Source organism: Ascochyta rabiei, chromosome 3, assembly GCF_004011695.2.
Source record: "Ascochyta rabiei chromosome 3, complete sequence".
Lineage (NCBI taxonomy): Eukaryota > Fungi > Ascomycota > Dothideomycetes > Pleosporales > Didymellaceae > Ascochyta > Ascochyta rabiei.
This window is the reverse complement of record NC_082407.1, coordinates 1,276,537-1,296,026: the sequence shown is the minus strand read 5'-3', so window position 1 is coordinate 1,296,026 and position 19,490 is coordinate 1,276,537. Positions and strand designations below refer to the sequence as shown.

The following is a 19,490-nucleotide window of genomic DNA, read 5'->3' as shown; positions in this document are numbered from 1 at the left end:
CAGACGGCCCTAGCTTAGTTGGTCTCGGGACAGGTATATATTGCACTCTCCTAGCTAGACAGCAATACAGCGCAGTCTTTCTATTGTTCCCTACAGCAGCTAGTTACGCCGCCACAGTTATAAGCCTGGAAGCCTTTAGTTAATTGCTGCGTTTACCCGTTTATATACAGCCTGTACAACTGGCTGTTAACACAACTGGATTAATTGTTAACCCGTCAAATAGAGCACGTCCTAAGAGATAGCACAATAAGTGCATATAAGCAGGACCTGCTAGTGACAAAGACGTCAGTCATACTCAGCAAGCCTGATGACTGGGAGAAGTGGTTGTTTGTGAGAAAGGACACAGCAGACAGAGACAACCTGTGGCCGTACGTCAACCCAAGTCTGTCAGTGGACGAGCTGAGGAAGCTACAAGATAAGAAGCCACAGGAGAAGCCTGTGTGGAGGTTCAAGAAAACTCAGGTATCTGAAGAAGAGCAGGACGATATTGACATTGAGGATCTGTCTGCTGAAGAGATATCAGTCTATAACACGTGGGCAAGGAGGTTTGAGTGTAAGGAGGCAAGATGGTTACAGAGAGAGAAGGCCTTAAGAAGCTTTAACTCTGAGATTGCCCGGACAATCGACGTCAAGCACCTGGATCTTATTGTTAGCTGCTCAGACCCGTACAGTCGATTGACAACGCTCAAGAAGCACCTCTGCCCATTAGTAGGTGAGCGGAATTACTAGCTACGCAGCTGCTACAGAGCTGTGTGTACGAGACCAAGGAGAGCAAATCTGGATACCTGGTTTAACGAGTGGGTGACAATCACCAGACTCCTGACGGAGGCCAAGATGCCCGAAGTGGATGGTAACTGATCTTAAGAGGACTTCATACTGTTGATCAGGGGCCTTGACGATAGCTGGGCAGCTACACAGCTGCATGAGCTAATCAGGAAGGACCAGAGAGGAGAGCAGTACACGTCAACCGCAGATCTTGTGGCCGAATTTTGGTCTTACTATCGACGCACACGTCTAATTGCATCATCTCTTAGCACGTTTGCAACGTTAGGTGTTGCACCTAGCACGGCTAGCACACCTAGCACAGACAACCTGACAGCCTTAGGTGGATCAACACGACGTACGGCATGCCTGTGTGGGAATAGCCACAGATTCAAGGACTGTCAATACGTTAACTACAGCCTACAGCAGTCTAATTGGACGCCAGATGCAGCAGTAGAGAAGAAGTTTAACGAGCTACGCCAGGCTGAGACTACTATGGCTAAGGCACTTAGACACGTAGAAGCTCGCCTTAGGAAGAACGGCAAGCAAGAAACAGAGAGTAAGAAGCAGTCTGTAATCAGCATGGATAATGGCCAGCCAGTCAGGAGCACGACCTACTGCAATGCTATGCTACAGACTACAGCTATAGCTAATCAGAGTCAGCCGCCGCTACTCACTAGGTGGATACTAGATCCAGGTTCAAACTGTTACGTGACAAACACTAGAGGATCCAATTAGACTACAACTATAAAGGAAGGACCTACAGACTACGTGTACGCTGGCGGAGTGCTAGCACAGATAGAGGAGTGGGGTGAGGTAGTACTCAACGTCAAGACGCCAACAGGAAGAAGCTAGATGAAGTTGACGTACGTGGCCTACATCCCTGGATTCTTCACAAGCGTGGTTGGATTGTTACACAGCAGGCCTCTAGGAGTACACTTTGACTCAGGACGTGACTGCCTATACCAGGAGAAAGCGTCAAACGTTATATGTCTATTGCAGTACCAGGATAGACACTGGTTAATTAATAATAAGAAAGAGCAGGCACTGCAGCTGGCTCTATTGTTAGTGTATGCGACACGATATCCAGTACCCAGGCTGTCACAAGACGAACGGAAGCCACTAACAGTCACCTAGAAGGATGCCCATGAGCTCCTTGGCCACGTGAGTCAGAAGGCAGTAGCTTAATTAAGCAACCACGTCGACAGGATACAGGTTGAACAGCACCCTAAGGCACCCTAATGGGACACGTGTGAGACGTGCATACAGGCGAAGCTACACAGGATAGTCAGCTAACAACCACCTAGGGAGCCAGCCATCCGTCCATTCTATAGACTTGGCATTGACCTTGTTTAATTGCGTGAGAGAACAGAGCGCTGTTACAACAGAGACCTGTGGATGTTCCATGCCGTTGACCAGTACACGTCTTGGCACGAGGCGTGCTGCCTACCAGATAAGAGCTCAGTGACGCTGAGGCGTGCTGCAGAGAGACTACTGGCGAAGATTAGACGTTAGTACAATGCTAATGTGTCAGTTATAAGACTAGACAGTGACTGTAGCTATAGTGAGATGCTACAGATATTCAGAGACCTTGGTATTGTTGTAGAACCAAGAGCCGAGTACACTGAGGAACAGAACGGACTCACAGAGAGAGCCGGCAGCACGATTGTTACGAGGGGACGGGCTATCCGGATCGGCGGAGACCTGCCTATAGAGTTGACTAACAAGTGCTGCATAACAGCTGTATATCTCCTTAATCGCACGCCTACAGAAGCACTGTCCTAGAGAACTCTATATAAGGTTGTCCACAGACGTAAGCCAACAGTTGCTTACCTAACTACTATTAGATCCCGAGCATACGCGTTAAACACGAAGCTAAAGCGCAGGGAGAAGCTACAATCACGTGCGTTGATGGGACAGCTAGTAGGCTATGACTCCACAAATATCTATCGCGTGTAGATGCTGACGCTGCAGAGAGTATTAAGGACACGGGACGTGGTCTTCCTGCCGTCAGAGCACAGCATGGAGGAGGTTTACCCAGAGAGACAGAGACTACGTAAGATTGCTACTGTTCTCAACATCCTGGAAAATCTAGAGGAACTAGAGCAACTTATAGGGGAGTCACACGTCAGTGAAATCATTCCCAGTCAAGAAAACGTCAACGAGACAGAGGATGCCCATGAGGCAGAGAGCGTTGACGAAGCAGAGAGTCAGCTAATGAATGAGATGGCTGGTCATTGAGAGTCACAGAAGGAAGTGACAGAGAGTACAGAATGGCTACCAACGCCTGAGGACACACCCGAGCCGAGTTATCTGCTGGATGGCAACAGAGAGATAGTTGAGAGTAGTTAGGAGAGTGGCAGCATGCCACGAGGCTGGCAGACTCTTATGCCTGAGGCAGAGGCTCCGGATCAACGATCGAATAACGCTCCAAGGAGAGAAGAGATCAGCAGCCAGATTGACGAGGCAAACGTGCTGACGTTAAGGAGACAGAGACGCCCGCTGGGATCGTACTACACAGCATTTGCACTGGCTGTCAATCTGTCAGAATCTCAGAAACTTATGGGCGAAGCGCCACGCACAAGGCTGCACAGAGACAGGCTCCCAGCACCCCTACAACAGTGGAGAGACCTAGAGAAGCACCTGCACGGACAGGAGTTCAGAGAGGCAGCTTATGCTGAGTTTGCTAGCTGTTAAGAGAAGGGATGCTTTGCAACCACGTCAGTGACAGCAGCAGCAGCAGCCGCTGAGGCACAGATACTCCCTCTGAAGTGGGTATTCACATACAAGTTTAACGAAGATAGGTACCTCTACAAGTACAAGGCAAGACTTGTTGTTAGAGGAGACCTCCAGAACGAGTGGGGAGACACGTACGCAGCCACACTGGCAGCACGTGTATTTAGATCTCTAATGGCTATAGCTGCTGCATTTAGCCTTTAGGCGTATCAGTATAACGTGCTAAACGCGTTCCTGAATGCACCACTAGAGCAGCTAGTCTACGTTCGTACACCAGAACCGTTTGTAAGACAGATAGGCAAGCTACTTAAACTTAAGAGAGCCCTATATGGCCTTAAGGACGCACCACAGCTTTAGTTTAAGCACCTGAGCAGAACGCTGGTGAACCTAGGGCTGAGACCAATTAAGGACGTGCCGTGTCTATTTACAAGCAAGCATTTAATTGTGTTCTTCTACGTGGATAATATTGTTGTTCTGGTACACCTACAGCATCTCAGCCATTACAGCCAATTTAAGAAGCAGCTGTAGGCAACGTATAACGTGCGAAGACTAGGTGCCCTAAAGTGGTTCCTAGGTGTACGGGTACTTAGAGACTGGGAAGCAGCATCTATATGGCTGGTACAGGACTCTTTTATTAACAAAGTGTTAGCCAAGTTTAACTTAGCACAGACGTCAGGGAGATACCCAGTGGTACCGTTAACTGAGAGCTACCTGCCGTTGAGCACAGAGGAGCCGAACGCCAGCCGCACACAGATATACCAGCAGCTAGTTGGCTTGCTAGCCTATATATCAACCTTTATAAGACCTGACGTGTCGCAAGCACACTTAGTCCTAGCACGTTATCTACAGAACCCTGGGCAGAAGCACGTGGCAGCTGCTAAGCACGTCTGGAGATATCTGATAGGTACAAAGTACTTAGCTATTAGAGCATGCAACAGAGCAAGGAGCAGTACCACATACATCAGCCAAATTAACGATCTGTTAACGTTCTATAGAGCATCTGATGCAGCGTTCGCTAACAATAAGGAATCCAGACAGAGCTTATATAGATACCTGTTTAAACTGTATGGTATGTGTATAGACTGGAAGGCGACACGTTAACGCTTAGTTGCCAAGTCTACTACAGAGGCAGAGCTTATGGCTCTCTCCGTGGCTAGGGGGGAGATGGAATGGTGGAACAGAGTGTTCAAACACCTTAGGTTCAATCCTGACGTGAAGCCAGTCATCTACTGTAATAATCAGCAGACAGTAGGCATAGTTACGAAGCAGGAGGACAGGCTACACACAAAGCTACGCCACGTTGACACGTATCAGATGTAGCTTAGGCAGGAGGTACAGCACAGTTGTATAGACGTTGCCTGGTGCCCTACAGCAGACATGCCAGCAGACGGCCTTACTAAGACTCTAGTACGACAGAAACACAAGAGATTCGTCCAACAGCTTGGATTAGAAGACGTTAAGCATCACCTTATAGACAGCACTTAGGAGGCTAGGATACCAGATCTAGCAGGCCTTACCAGGTGGTACTAGGTAGATAGATTCAGCCTTGTTGTTCACGGCAGCTGGGGGGGAGTGTTGCGGTATCAATTGGGTGTCAATTGGACCGTCTACCTACGGCAGACGGCCCTAGCTTAGTTGGTCTCGGGACAGGTATATATTGCACTCTCCTAGCTAGACAGCAATACAGCGCAGTCTTTCCATTGTTCCCTACAGCGGCTAGTTACGCCGCCACAAATTAAGATCTCTAGCTTTCTGCAGTTCTAGACCTGATGCATGATCATCCAGAAGCACTACATACTTCAACCTTAACTTGAGCACTTCCGGCCTAGCTACCGTCAAAGAGAGGTTGCTTTTTGCATTGATTGCTGTTGTAGACTACTTGATAAGGCTGCTAAGGCCTAGGTTACGGTTAGTTGCACATAGAATGGCTGAAAAGTTTGCTATTCTGTTTATCTAAACGTTCGCAGCGTATACGTACAAGCCTATTATAACCGCTAGTGCTAATGCGCTGAATGCAATAGCGTAAGCAAGAACAAAGTTTTGTATGTTATAATAGAAGACGTTGACAGGCATCGTTGTTGTAAAAGCGGCCTTAATGCCGTTAGGCAACAGATATCTCGCATCTGAGAAGTAAATCAAGGTAAGATTCTAACTTATCTCCTTAATTACCTTGCGTAAGCTGAGGTTTTGGGTAAGAGGAACATCTTAGGGATTGGCTGGCGGCAGGGATAGGGTCGCCTAGTAGTGCTGCTACACCCTAACCTTAGACCCTTGCAACTTCCCACGTCTTGTTGTGTATTCCGCCTGCTTTTTTGTAGACTATAGCCGTCAGTGCCGTCTTATGAATGAATGTCTGAGAAGATACATAGGTTGAGATGGATGTCAATATCCTACTCGCTTGAGTTGCGCCATAGCTTGAACAAATGGGAATCTGGTCACAATCGAAGTCCGGCAATAGCAGAGGAGGGTGACATTTCCGAAGCGTTGAATCCCCGGGACGCGAGATATTCAAGGAACTTATCAATGCCAGCATGATGCCGCGCAGACATTGAGAAAACACCAAACGAAGACCCGTAATGATACGAAGGTGGTGGAGATGAGATGAAGCCTGGGTCGCTGGCAGTACCTGGCGGGCAACGAGCGCTAGCTGCTTGCTTGGAATTTGCTGCCAACCCGCCAAATAGGAGAAGGAATCGACTTGAGAGATTGATCTGTGGCCCAAAAGCGAGACACAGTGAGAGGAAAATTTGTTGAGATAAAGCAGCAGCAGTTATTCCGGCAAGGTCCAGGACTAGCCAATAACAAATGCTAGTCGTCCAGGTCAATATTTTGTTGTTGCCCCCAAACATAAGATAGCGCAATATATCGGAGTTTGGTCTCAGGTTCATCGACAATCAGCCCTGTGCGGCAGTCGATGAGCTTCAAACCGGGGACCTTAGTTTGGCTGGCGCCACCGCGACTTTCCCACGCACCGCAACGTTCCCACGGGCTACTGCAAGAGCATATTCAAGCCATCTACGTATGATCTGGAAATCAATCGATTCAGGATTCATGCGCCGTGTAACAGATTCCGAAAGCCCCACGGCAGGAAGTAGTCCAAAGTACGCGACGAGAAGGTAGGGTGTGCCTCGTTGAGGGGCTTCAATTCTGATGTTTAGACAGTCACATGTGCCTGGCGTACCCCAAAGCCGACTGAAAGCCAGCTTGATTGTTCCTGTTTGGCTATCCCTTTGAAGAAGCGCATCGATTTTCCGACATAATCGCAGTCGGATGAAAATATACGTGTAACTTGTGGTGATAAGTCGGCTGACGGGTGTAGTTTTTGCAACCATCGCATACTGCTGCAATTTCAAATAGAGATTGACAGGCTGTGTCAAAGCTCTCCATATTTGGGGTTTTGCTCGCTGTCATGGGCTTGCAAAGAAGAGACGGTGGTTCACGTCGGTACGCCCGACTTCCTGGAGAACCTGCGAGAGTTTAAAGAGATGCTCCGGTCTTACGTTATTTTTCAATAAAAAAAAACCCCTAAAATATGTTAAGACCAAAGGGTAGATCAAAAACGCTACAATGGAGTTGGCAAAGACCTCTCGTACTGGCGGAAGTGTAAGGTTGAACGCGGGGCGAATTTAGGCAACCACTGCGCCTTGCTGCATCCCGTTGTCGTTTCTAAGAAGAAGAAGCTCGTTTCTGTTGGCCGAACGCTAAGCATCAAAGCCTTTAATGATGAAGAGCACTGTAAATACAATGCAAACAATATATCAATGTTAAATAGGTCTACGTAGATAAGCTAAAGCTCTTCACAATAATTACCAGAGTTGTTGCTTTGAGGATAGAGGCCAAAGCGTTCTCTGAGTTTATAATGTTCCTGAAAGCACAATGACTACTGCAGGCTGTTTTGAAAGCGAGAAACAGAAGGAAGATAAAGCGAACATACGTTTCAGCAAACTCGACCCTACACATAGACATATCTCATCATCTGCTACTAGTTGTCTTTGGAACACCAGGTGTCGACCTAATGACTCTTTACGTCTTACATCTTACCAGTACGCATCAGGATCTAATAATTATTAGTCTTGTCTTCTTGACGTGAAACCGCGTAGCTCGACTTACCAATCTTCCACTGCGCACAATTGCTGTCGACAGTACCTCCTTGCTTATGCTCGGTACTGCTCTGATCACATTCATCCACAGCCCTTCTCAGGATCCTGCCACACTCCTGGTTCGCTCCACTGCCCTCCATCTTCCACTTACATCCATTGATGGCTGTCACGGAGATGTAAATATGCACAAAGCATCCCAGCTCACCCATGCAGTGCGCGCCGTACCCGTCGCCATTGGACAGAGTGCGCTGCGTGTCGGGGCGTGAAGCATCAAGGACAGTGCCCTCGTGGAAGTCGCAGAAAGCCTCGATGGCGTCGATCATCATGCCACGCGTCACCAACGCACCGCTATCATAGCATTTCTTGTTTTCAGTGTTGCGATTAGGCTTTGGTGGGTCCGGTGGAGGCGACGGCGATGGGGCGGGAGCTGTTGGCTTTGGTGCGACACTCGTTGTTGATGTCGTAGGACGGTATGTGGGAAGCGGCAGGCCCATTTCGAGAGCGCAAGCCTGGTCGTCTTCTTCCTGTTCCTCATCCTGAGGGTCATCACCTTTAGGGTCAGAGGGTCGTGGTGGTGGTGAGACGGGCTTTCCAGATGGTTCTGGGTCTGGTTTCGGATTGGGAGTCGGCTTTTTTGGAGGGTTGGGGTTCTTAGGGTCAGGGAAGTCGATACCTCCATCAGTGCAGTCCAGCAGGCATGGGTGGTTACAGAAGATGAGACAGGGCTTTCCGCACTTCGACTTGCAGATGGGACCTGGTTTTCCAGGCTTCCAGGTAGGTCTTGGGAAAATGATGGCAGCTATGGGGTCCGTAGACGATCTCGTCGTTGTGGTAGGTTTGGAGTTGCTTGGCGGGGTGTACGAGTACGGGTACGGTGGAGGAGTGATAGTCCTGGTCACAGCTGGGTGGCTCACTCCCGGAGTGGTAAGCGGGTTTGGATTATTCGTGATGGTAAATGGAGGGGGCTTGATACTAGGGGTAATCGAGAACGTAGACCACACGTCAACGCCAGTACCAGTCCTCGTGTCAGTGATGGTCACTGCCCATACCTCAATCTCCGTGGTTGTGACAGGCGGGATTGTAAGTGTGGTGGTCTGCACGATGGACGTCCAACCGGTTGATTCTGACCATGCGACGTCGAGACTGGTAACGTATGGAGGAAAGCTAATCGTAGTCTTTGTAGAGAGCTGTAGTGGTGGCAGGATGAGCGTACAGGGCGCAATACAGTTGACCACCGGATCTGGTTTGTTGTAAATCGATGGGTCGATGTACACCACGCTGCCGCCACCGCCGTTCTGACCGCCTCCTGGGCTGTCGGGGTTATCGGATCCGCCACCGTCAGGGATATCTCCGCTTCCAGACCCAGAGTAGAAGTCAACAGACCAGATCATCGTGCCACCAAAGCAGTGCTGGTTAGCCCATTGCTTCTTCATCGCAATCGTCTCCATGTTATCGTAGCCTATCCACTGATTGCCCCATTTCAACTCCATCATCATGTCTTGCTCAAGAAGAGTAGGCTTGACTCCGAGTTGAGGAATGATTTGGTTTTCGATCTCTTGAAGAGACATGACACCACCAAAGTTGGTGCAGGGACCAGGTCGGCTGGTACCTGACCATGCACAACCTACACCATTACAGTTTTGGTCAGCAACGGTATAGCCTCGTGCATAATAGGCAAGACCCAGGTTGAGCTTTGCTGGGTTCACGCCTTCGTAAGCCAGAGGAAGCGTCCAGTTGGCGATCTCTGGGATATTGGTGTGACCGAGAACCACCTTTCCAATCTGTAACACTTGAGCGTCCCAAGGTCCATGTAGATCGTAGGACATGACACCGAACCAATCGACGTAAGGCTCCATCTCTTTCAACTTGAACTTTGGGGTTGTTAGATTGATTTTGCCCTGGATTCAGTGGACTCACCCAACGCATATACCAGTAAGCCGAGGGAATCGCCATACTGATACCAAACTGTGCGCCAAAAGAGGCTCTCATCTCTTTGGCTAACGCAACATAGTTATCTGTGTCTTCTTTGATACCGCCTCTATCTGGAGCTCCGGGACTGCGTTCTTGTAAGTGGATGAGAACTCGAATAGATGATCGATGCAGAACACCTACTATTCCCAGTCGATGTCGACGCCTTGGAAGCCATACTTCGTCAGGAAAGCTTTTAACGATGTGATAAACCGTGCACGACGAGCAGCAGTACGGGCCAGGTTACTGAAAGTAGTTCTTGTTGGACCAGGGTCGTTGAAGTCCCAGCCGCCAATAGCAATCCACGTCTGCAGCGTGGAAGACTTCAGCCCTGTGAACTCCTTGTATAGGTCCGAATCAGCCGAGTTGGCCGGCAACACCTCGAAAGTGTCAGGATCAATAGTTGCGAATGCAAAATTCAGGTGAGTTAGTCCTTTGGTATTGATGTCCTTAGGTGAGATGCGATTGCATTGCCTATCGCGAACGTTTCCACCCTCTCCGATCCGTTAGTGGGTTGTCTTGCGTATGAACAAAATTTTGGAACTCACGATAATATCCGATGCTCCGCCCGGCCGATGTTGCACCACCGCAAGTTGGAGCTGCCTTAACTTCACAGCTCCCCATGCCAGCCTGGCAAGGCTGTGTGGGACCGTTTCCGAGGCAGAATTCCGATTCAACCTAATCCAAATCGTCAATCTGTGACTAGATGAAGCGTAAGATTCCCTGCACTTACACCACAATAGCCGAAGAAGCTACAGCACACATTTAATGGACATTTTGAGTTTCCGTCTTCGCTGTCTTTGCCGCAGAAAGCCTTTGCATCGCCTAGCAAATAATCAGCCACATCACGGTGATGTTTAGTGAAGCCCTTACAGTTCGATTCGCAGCCATCTCCACAGTTCTCTTTTCCAAAACCACATCTTCCGCTCTTGTTGCAGCAACTACCATCCGGACAAGGTGTTGACGCGTCGCATTGTCGTTTTGCAGATTGACGCTTGGCCATTCCTACCATTTCCGGCAACGATGCGAAGTCAAGAAAACCAGGACTGAGGTCCGAGACACCGTAGATTTTTCGACCGGTGAGTGGCTCGAGGACATATGCTGGAGGCACAAGCTCTCTTGTCTTGAGAGTAGCGTTTGTAAATTCAGTCTCGTTTGGCAGAATGGTAGCATTGCTCGATTTGAGCATACGCATGATGTACGTCGAACCATCTTCAACACCAGCCTGGTCATTGATGAAGTCTCGAGCTATCTCAATGATAGGCAAATGGGGAGGCCTCGGAAGAGTTTCAAAGTTTTGCTGCGCTGATGGTTTTGACTCTACCTCTAGTCGTTCTTGAGGCGCCCCTTCGCCCTCCTGGCGTCGTTTCAATTGCAGTGCCCTTTTGCGAATCTTGGCGGACTGAAGATGTTTCAGTATGGAATCATGCATAAATGTTGCCATATCTAGACTCACTTCCTCATCGCTCAATCTTGTATACTTCCTAACAGTCCCATTGTCGTAGAAGCCCTCATGAACTCGGTAAATTGAGGCCGGGTGAGGTTCATGATCGAGTTCTCTTCTCAGCCAGACGTTTACTGATTCGGTTTGCGGATCAACATTATACTCAATTGCTGTAGCTGCGTCATCCGTTTCTGGATTGAAAAGAGTCTTGAAACGGAACCTATAAACCCCGTTTGCCAGACCAGCATTATTGACATCTGCTACACGCAAACGAAGGGTACTCTGAGCATCGGACTGGAAGTTCTGTTCGGAACGTACGTAAGTAACTGGTGGCACTGTTGTTAGACAGCTTTGAGCATAAGGGGCACAGTAACTTGTAGCTCCTGCTCCACCTTCAACGGTACTACAAATCGTCAATGTTTGGAGTCAAGGCCTGAATTGGGAACCCTACGTTGCCATTGGCCATTCGTCGCACGTCCATATCTGCAATAGGATATTAGCATACATTCCCATCGGAACAGGGAACCACATCGTGTGCAAAGTGTACGCTTTTCGATCTTTGCATGTAGCAGAAGAGCGTTGACTTACCATGCCAGCAGGCTGACCGGCCGCGTTTGCAATCGTGTTATAGCCTGTGTCGCCTCTTTGTTTGTTTTGTCGGGACGGTCCGTGAGGCCGAGCTGGAAAAGACCCGCGGTTCAAGCTGGAGCCTTTTGGGACAGTGTGCGGTTGTGCTGGGGCGGTTTCTGGACAAGGATGATTCCTGTTCCAACTGCCTGGACATGCAAAATTACGTCTTGTGTCCTTTCTTGTTGCATCTGTGTCAAAATGAAGCGTGATTAGTCCGCCAACGAGTTGCCCGAAGCCGCCTCCAGGTTGCGGTGTCAGGGGATTCCTTCGATTTACATTTGTGCAAATGGCTGGCATCTTTGCGCAGTTGTAGATAAGCGTCGGGATTCCCTGGGGACTTTGCTATCCGCTTTCATCAGCCACAATACATGAGAAACGCAGGTTTGCAATTTTACCTGAACTGGCGTTGCTTGATACGTATCAACACCATTGACTTGAGAGACGGGTCCCCATTGTCCTGAGACAAGAATAGTATGAAAAGAGATTAGCCAAACAATAAGCCATACGGCATGGCATGTCTTGTCGGCATAGCTCCCGAAATGATTTTGACTCTACTGAATCTCAAGTGGAGAGACTTTGAACGACAGAAATTGTAAGAGGGGTCAGCTTTGAAGATACTTGGGTACGCTCACACAACAGTATGATAAGAGTCCGTCGAGCGTATATCTGCCAAGTACCAGGTACTTCTTGGCTTTCTGCGTCCATGACATAGATTCGGCCCCTTACTCTCGGGCACAAGCATCCAGCCGCTATAGGTGGCAATGTTTAAGGTATGGATCAACCCATCACCGCGTTCTCTAGCCATATCAAGAGGTGGGCCGCCACGGTTCTGATGTCTGGACGCCACACGGGAAGAGTTCAGGCGTCTGCCCAGGTCAGAGAAGGTCAGAGTACGGCTGCATCCTTGCAACGCATTTCTGCGGGACGAAATGATCTGAACCGTGCCCGCTTACATCTTAATATATTGTGCAGCGAAGGATGGCCTGCTATAGGCACTAGTAGTGATTGACCACGCTTGTGACCTCGCTGGTGATGTCCATTATCTTTTTATTCGTGCGATGCGCCCAAAACGGCTTGAGTGATCAACAAAAGGAATTCAATGCAATGTCCGTCAAATTTTAGACGACTCTTGGATACAACATTCGTCCCAACAGCCGGGTATCGCTCAAGCTCTTGAGACACCAGGTTTTCAGCCTCCCCTTACAGACTTCCAATACACGAACAATCCGAGAGTCTCTTTTTCACAGATCCAGAGTTTCTGAAGCGTGTCAACATGCTTCCACTGTTGGCTTTTGTGAGCTCCCTGGGTTTCGCTTCCGCAGCCCATAAGCTCTCTCATCCTGTGGTCCACGCGCGACAAGCAGCCGTTGCATCCCTGTGCCGCCTCAACTACACTACAGACGTTTGGACAGGTTGCGACGATGTCCTTGCCCAGTTCAAGATTCCTCTGAATGAGTTTATCACTGCGAACCCAGGTCTTGGTCCGGCCTGCACGAACTTTGTACCCGGGAAGACATACTGTGTTTCCTGGCGTAAGTAAATCTACGGGGTTGTTATTCTGTATCAATGGAAGCCCGCTAATACTCTCGACCCCAGAGAAGCAGAACCAGAGGCCAATTACCAGAGACGGACAATGCGGCAGGCAGATGAATTATAATGTGACCTGTGTTGGAAGTACTTTTGGGGATTGCTGCAACGGATCAGGAAAGTAAGTACATAAGCCTAGAGGTTGCCTCTTCCTTGGTGGACTGGTACTGATTCGGAACACAGGTGCGGTTCTGGCGAGTCTTTCTGTGGCAAAGGCTCTTGTCAAGATGGCTCATGCGAAGGCGGCTTTCCATACTCGACAGATGGAAAATGCGGCCGTGACTACGACTACCTACCCTGCCCGCCCAAATTTGGCCTGTGTTGTTCTACGGCAGGTCAGTGCGGCAACCAAACGCAATTTTGCACCACGGGTTGCCAGAGCGGACCATGTCTCGGGACTTCCACAACTTCAAGCCTGACACCATCTGCCACACCATCGAGTAAACCTCCAGGGGGTGTAAGCCCTGATGGTACATGTGCGTACAACAACGGATATACCTGTAAAGGTAGCAAAAACGGCGACTGCTGTTCTGCTGCTGGTTACTGTGGCAAATCTGAATATGAATGTTCCAAATATCTAGGCTGGTGAGCTAATTTTTCCCGCAACTAGCCATACCTTTCTAACCCTCGTTACTTTCTAGCCATTCGAGCTTTGGAACGTGTACATAAGGGACATAGGGAAGCGTGATAGGCGCTGGATGACATGTTCAGACCCCTAGCTAGTGCTGAAATCCACACAACCAAGGGGTTTGAGTTTGAAAGCGCGCAGATCCTTTAGCTGTCGGTATCATGACTGGAGCTACTGTACCCGTCTTACGGCGGAGAGGTCACTCGACGTTGGTACGCCAAGGAGCTAAATTAAACTTTGGCCCCCACCATCGACGAGATCAGCCTTACCTTCCTTTACCCGCCGTTGAACCATACCGCAGTCTTGACCGCGGTCCCACTTATACCATCAAACTGCAAGTGAATTGCCTCTTCAACCAGCACCAAGCCCAGCAATGGAGTCACTACGCCTCTGCCTACCCAGCCAGGTATGGTAGAGAACTGCAACAAGTTCCACCTACAAGTCTCTGGCGAGTACTGCTCCGACATGGCCGCCAAATACGGTATCACTCTGAAGCAGTTCACAACATGGAACACTGGAGTTGGAGACAGCTGTGAATTCATGTGGGGAGACGCGTACTTCTGCGTCGGCGTGATTGGCTTCACGCCCACACCGACGCCGACCAAGGCCACAACCACGGCTAAGCCAACGACCACTACCACTAAGCCCGGCAACGGCATCACCACCCCACTCCCCACGCAGCCTGGCATGGTCTCCAACTGCAACAAATTCCACCTCCAGCAGCCCGGAGAATATTGCTCTGACATGGCTGCCAAGTACAGCATCACGCTCAAGCAATTCACCACCTGGAACACCGGCGTCGGTGACAACTGCCAGTCGATGTGGGGCGATGCATATTTCTGCGTCGGCATCGTTGGATTCACACCTACACCTACACCTACCAAGCCAACGACGACCGCAAAGCCGACGAGCACCAAGCCGGGCAACGGCGTTGCGACACCGACGCCGATTCAATCGGGAATGGTGGCAAACTGCAAGACGTTCTACTTTGTGAAGAAGGACCAGACGTGTGCGAGCGTGTTGAGTAGTGCGAAGGTGACGCTGGCCAACCTGTTCAAGTGGAATCCGGCAGTGAAGAGTGATTGTAGTGGGTTGTGGGCTGAAACGTGGGCGTGCGTTGCCGTGTTGTAGAGAAAGAACAGTGTATAACAGGTACGGGTAGATACTGCAAGCTCAAAACAACCTTCGAATATCAAGTTCCGATTTCCTCCAACGCATCGTTCATGCCCACCCTTCTCCACCCCTCCGGCGTGATCTCCTTCACCATCTCTAATGAGAGATACTCGTCCTTCCCCCTCCTCACTTCTGCACCCACCAACCTAATCCCCAGACTCTCCTCGTTGACCCATGTCCTCAGCTTCTTCCTCGGATTGGCTTCTCTCCACTGCGTACTAGTCTTCAGATACGCCAGCGGATTCTCCTCACACCCAACTGCGAAACTCGCCTTTCCCGCGCGCGCATCCGCCAGCACCGCCGCCGGTAGTCTCGCACCTCCACGCACTTCGCGCCACAACCGACCCTCAGCAATCGCCTCAATATTCGCCGGCACGCTCATGACCTCCGTCCCGTCGTGGAGCCGCAGCACGTACGAGCCGCGGATCATGGCTTCCATCCAGACGGCACGGTGGGGGAGGGCAAGGCTAGTTTGTGCGCGCATGTCAGCGCGAATGTGCGCTTGCCAGAGGGAAAGGTCGTTGTCGTTTCTGTCTGTTGTCGTGAAGGCGTAGACATGCGCGTTGGTGGGGACGGCGTTGGGTGCTGCGACAAGTCTTTGCAGATTGCTGGTGACGGTGGTCCAGAGGAGGTCGGGGTGGTCGTGCGTCATGGGGTTCAGGTTCAGGTCCGGGTAGCGGCATGTAGGTAAGGGGACGCCGGGCGGGCGGGCGCAGGTGTAGATGAAGGACTTGAGATGCGGGAGGCTTATTGTTTGATCCGGTGTCAAAGGGTTGGTGAAAAGCGTCTCACAACTTCGCACACGGAGGTGTACGTGCTGCATTCTTGGAAGTGTTCCACGAAGGGAGTCGCAGAGGTGCTTTGCATCTCCTTCCGCACGTATATCGTAGCCAAATGTATCGATTTCGAGGTTCTCGCAGGACGGTGGTAACGCCTCCACGAGTCGAACTAAAGCCGACTGCGGAACTACGTCATGGTATCCTTTGCCGAGCCCGAAGGAGAAAGAGCGGAGGTTTGAGAATTGAGAGAGTAAGGGGACTAGCTGTGAGACCTGCTCGAGGTCTTCGTATAGCTGGAGAGATATCGTGATGGAATGGAAACACGCAGCATATTTCCTCACATCCAGATGCTCACAGAAGCGGGTCAAATTGCTATGCGTAAGAGCGACGTTTCCGTAAAGAAGAGGTGTAGTGGCCTCCCGCCAATGGCGGTTCACCAGCAAACATGAAGTGAGGTCTTGAGTGGTGTCGCCGATCCGTTTGAGCTGTGTGAGTATCGCGACTAGAACGTCGTTAGGGACAATGGGGAAAGATGAAGTAGTCATTGTAACGTAGAGTGTCAATGCCGGTGCTATCTTAACAAGGGCGTCGTCTCACATATACATACCGCGCCAAGCTCTGGCTGATAGGGGAGTGATTTAGCGTAAGGGCCACCCTGTTAATCCTGTCAATCACTTCTGACCCCTACCTAGCGTCGTGAGGGATTTGTAAGGTTCGTCCATCAAACAAAACGCTTAACGTACTCCACGGTCGAGCGGATCACACGATCGAGCGGATCACTCTGCCAAGACCACACTAAACCTCCATCCTATTATAGCTTGCATTAGCCTACATTAGCCTTTTGTACAGTAGCACAGCATATAATGTCTTTTAGTAACACCTTCTATAGGCTTTTTATATGTGTATAAGTTATACCCTACATTATAGCACTTTTTATAGTGTCTTTAAAGTTTAGGTTACCTTACCTCCTTTAACACTTACTTAGTTTCTTACCTTCTTTCTATTACTATACGCCCTAAAATTATTTAGAGTAGTTAATTAAAGTCCTTCCTTAGCTGTTAGAACTTCCTCCTACTTTACTTTAACTACTTTCTTTTGTGTATTTATATTGCATAGCAGCCTTATTTACTACTTAAAGCCAAGTAATTCCCTTTTAAGCTAATACTAGCTTATGCGCTACTATAGCTACGCCTTTAGTAAGCTTTTTAAAGGCCTTAACTATTAAAGCTATTAAGCTGCTTACATGCCTTTAGATTCTCTCTTAAATTAATGTTAATTGCAACCCTATTTATAGGGTATTGCTAGGAGTTAAGGACTGCTAGGGCTTATCTTCTATAGTAGGCAGTAGTAGGGTACGTAGGCAGACATTAAGACCTATTATAACCTATTTTGGATTAAAGGAGACTATTCTAGCGCCTTAGAAGCCTTCTTAGATATTGCTAGAAGTAAATATCTCCTTATAGACGCCTATAAAGCATAGTAGGAACTTAGTTCTAGTAATATAAGTAAGGTAGTTAGTAAGTTACGCATAGATCTTTAGCTTAGCGTCTATATACCCTTTTTAAAGGGGCAAAATAGCCTATATCTAGTAGCTATAAGAGGTGTAATAAGTGTAGAGGTATATACAGTGTTATAATCTTTACTTCCTTATAGTATTATTAGAAGGTAAGGGAGTTATAGCTCTTGTAGCTATTAATAAGAAGTAGCTAGTGTACTCTCTAAGTGCGCGTCTTTGTATAGGCATTAAAGTGCTTTAACTAGTCTATACTAAGCTTATTAGTAGTCTAGCTGTTATTAGAGACTCTAATAACCTAGTCTTAAGGCAGTTCTTCCTCCTTGTACTAGACAGAGAGGTAGTAGTAGGCCTTAAAGATAAGGAAGGCTGGAATAGCCTATCCTTTAGCATTAATGCTTACTATAGCTATAGCCTACTCCTAGTCGCCTAGCTAGATAGCTTTTAGCTAACCTTATTGTTCTAAGCTATAACAACTACTCTTAGGGAGATCTAGCCTATTATAAAGCCTGTCTTGTTAAAGACTAAAGTTGTACGTGTCTTTATCCTAGATGCTATACTTAGCTTTAGTATTAGCTACTAGGCTAAACTAGCCCTATAGAACCTTAGAATCCTTATAGAAGAATCTCTTATAACGTAAGTTATACTTATAATTATGCTTAACTTTAAGTTCTAGGTGTTACTTAACCGACTTACTAGGCTAGTTTACGCTAATAGGGCCTAGATTATACTTAACGCGCAAAGAATTAGCTATAGTAGCTATATCTAAAAGCTAAAAGGAAAATCCTTACATATCTAGCTTAAAAACATATTTAATAATTACCTTCTTTTTATTATTATCTAGCTTCTGTAAGTTAGCTATAGATTTAGCGTATAAGGGTTATCTAGTGTGCTAGTTACTTAGTGTGCTTTAAGGGACCTTGTAGATAGCAGCAGCGCGTTACAGAGATAGAGTTATGTTTTATTTAAGAGCCTAGAGCGCAAGCAGTATCTGCGCTTCTTTTAACGCGTTTGAATAGTGTTGTTAAGAAAAACATTAGTGTAGGAGGAGGTGTTTGGTAGGGGCTTAGCAAACGTGTCTGACTTGCCTGTTGTCTAACTTGCCTGTAGGGTAAGTTATATTAAGTATGTAGTTGTTACAATCCACAGAATACCAGAAGGATTCATCTAATTACAGTGGCTGCGGCATAGTGATTATAACAACAGAACAAACAACAAGTAAGCAACAATTACAGTGTTAGCACCTAGTTAAAGGCTAAGGGGACATATAACCTAATAAGGGCTTAGCGCAATTAGTATAGTTAGTAATTAGTGTAATTAGTACTTAGTGTAATTAGAGGATGTATAACACTAATTAGTCTATATTATTACTAGAATTAATAAAGTATATAGTTTATAGGAACACAACCCTTATAGTTTATGTTTAACTTTATTAATTAACTTTGTTAATTAACTTTATTATTAGAATATCTTAACCCTGCTTATAAAACAGAGAGTCTTCTCTATACTCTTCCTTGCAACCCGAGCTACTACAGTCTTTAACTAGACAACTACTCCCTTAAGAACCCCTGCACGTACTTATCCCTAAGACCTATTTAAACAATTACTTACAGACTTTGTCTAAAGTGTAAAACTTAACATTTTAAACACCCCTAAGATAAGTACTTTAGGATCTTGCGCTACCCCTTACAGCACTTACTCTAGCAATGCAGATATAGAAGCTTCTGTTACAAGCAGCACTATAAACGTAGCTAAACTAGAAGTATTATCTACAAATTAATTAGAAAATTAATAAATCTTGTTTAATAGATGTAAGCACTGTATAGCTGCACTAATACCTAAGCAACACACGCTGCGGTTAGTAGATAAGAAAGAGATTAATAACATCTCTTTAACATATAAGACGCGCTAAGATAGAGCAGTTAGCTAGCTACTAACTACTAAGACAGTAGGAGATAGGAAAGGCGCAGCTAAGGAGAAGGACAGTGCACCTCCTAACATCTTAGATAAATATAAGAGTTATATAGAACTCTTCTAGTATAAGAAGACTGTAAAAGTATTACTGCAGCAGAAACTATAGGACTATAATATTAAACTCTAGGAAGGGAAGGAACTGCTCTTTAGACCTATATACAGACTCTTAGAAAAGGAACTAAAGGTACTACGCAAG

At 47.7% G+C, this 19,490-nt stretch overlaps 3 protein-coding genes across 3 annotated transcripts, besides 18 other annotated features; 1 reads left to right on the top strand and 2 right to left on the bottom strand.

The window, feature by feature from the left end:
* Nucleotides 1-124: part of a long terminal repeat that runs on past the window's edge.
* Nucleotides 1-3,399: part of a dispersed repeat that runs on past the window's edge.
* Nucleotides 1-5,232: part of a mobile genetic element that runs on past the window's edge.
* Nucleotides 2,383-2,528: a mobile genetic element.
* Nucleotides 3,400-5,231: a mobile genetic element.
* Nucleotides 3,491-3,509: a tandem repeat.
* Nucleotides 3,709-3,845: a mobile genetic element.
* Nucleotides 4,039-4,583: a mobile genetic element.
* Nucleotides 4,048-4,583: a mobile genetic element.
* Nucleotides 4,048-4,589: a mobile genetic element.
* Nucleotides 5,072-5,232: a long terminal repeat.
* Nucleotides 5,233-5,236: a direct repeat.
* Nucleotides 5,237-7,535: 2,299 nt separating this feature from the next.
* EKO05_0002027 (Chitinase) lies at nucleotides 7,536-10,761 on the bottom strand (the record flags this gene model as incomplete). Its single annotated transcript, XM_038942291.2, has 7 exons — nucleotides 7,536-7,555; nucleotides 7,609-9,469; nucleotides 9,516-9,654; nucleotides 9,711-10,062; nucleotides 10,115-10,244; nucleotides 10,300-10,391; nucleotides 10,440-10,761. 7 exons carry the CDS (start codon nucleotides 10,759-10,761, stop codon nucleotides 7,536-7,538), a joined length of 2,916 nt encoding a protein of 971 aa, XP_038795490.2.
* A 3,502-nt stretch (nucleotides 10,762-14,263) lies between these two features.
* Nucleotides 14,264-14,986, top strand: EKO05_0002026 (uncharacterized protein; the record flags this gene model as incomplete). The annotated part of the gene is made up of 1 exon (XM_038946844.1): nucleotides 14,264-14,986. One exon carries the CDS (start codon nucleotides 14,264-14,266, stop codon nucleotides 14,984-14,986), a length of 723 nt encoding a protein of 240 aa, XP_038795489.1.
* Nucleotides 14,987-15,047: 61 nt separating this feature from the next.
* Nucleotides 15,048-16,352, bottom strand: EKO05_0002025 (uncharacterized protein; the record flags this gene model as incomplete). The annotated part of the gene is made up of 1 exon (XM_038946843.1): nucleotides 15,048-16,352. One exon carries the CDS (start codon nucleotides 16,350-16,352, stop codon nucleotides 15,048-15,050), a length of 1,305 nt encoding a protein of 434 aa, XP_038795488.1.
* Nucleotides 16,353-16,527: 175 nt separating this feature from the next.
* Nucleotides 16,528-16,607: a dispersed repeat.
* Nucleotides 16,543-18,439: a mobile genetic element.
* Nucleotides 17,949-17,986: a tandem repeat.
* Nucleotides 18,440-18,452: a mobile genetic element.
* Nucleotides 18,453-18,454: 2 nt separating this feature from the next.
* Nucleotides 18,455-19,069: a mobile genetic element.
* An 8-nt stretch (nucleotides 19,070-19,077) lies between these two features.
* Nucleotides 19,078-19,490: part of a mobile genetic element that runs on past the window's edge.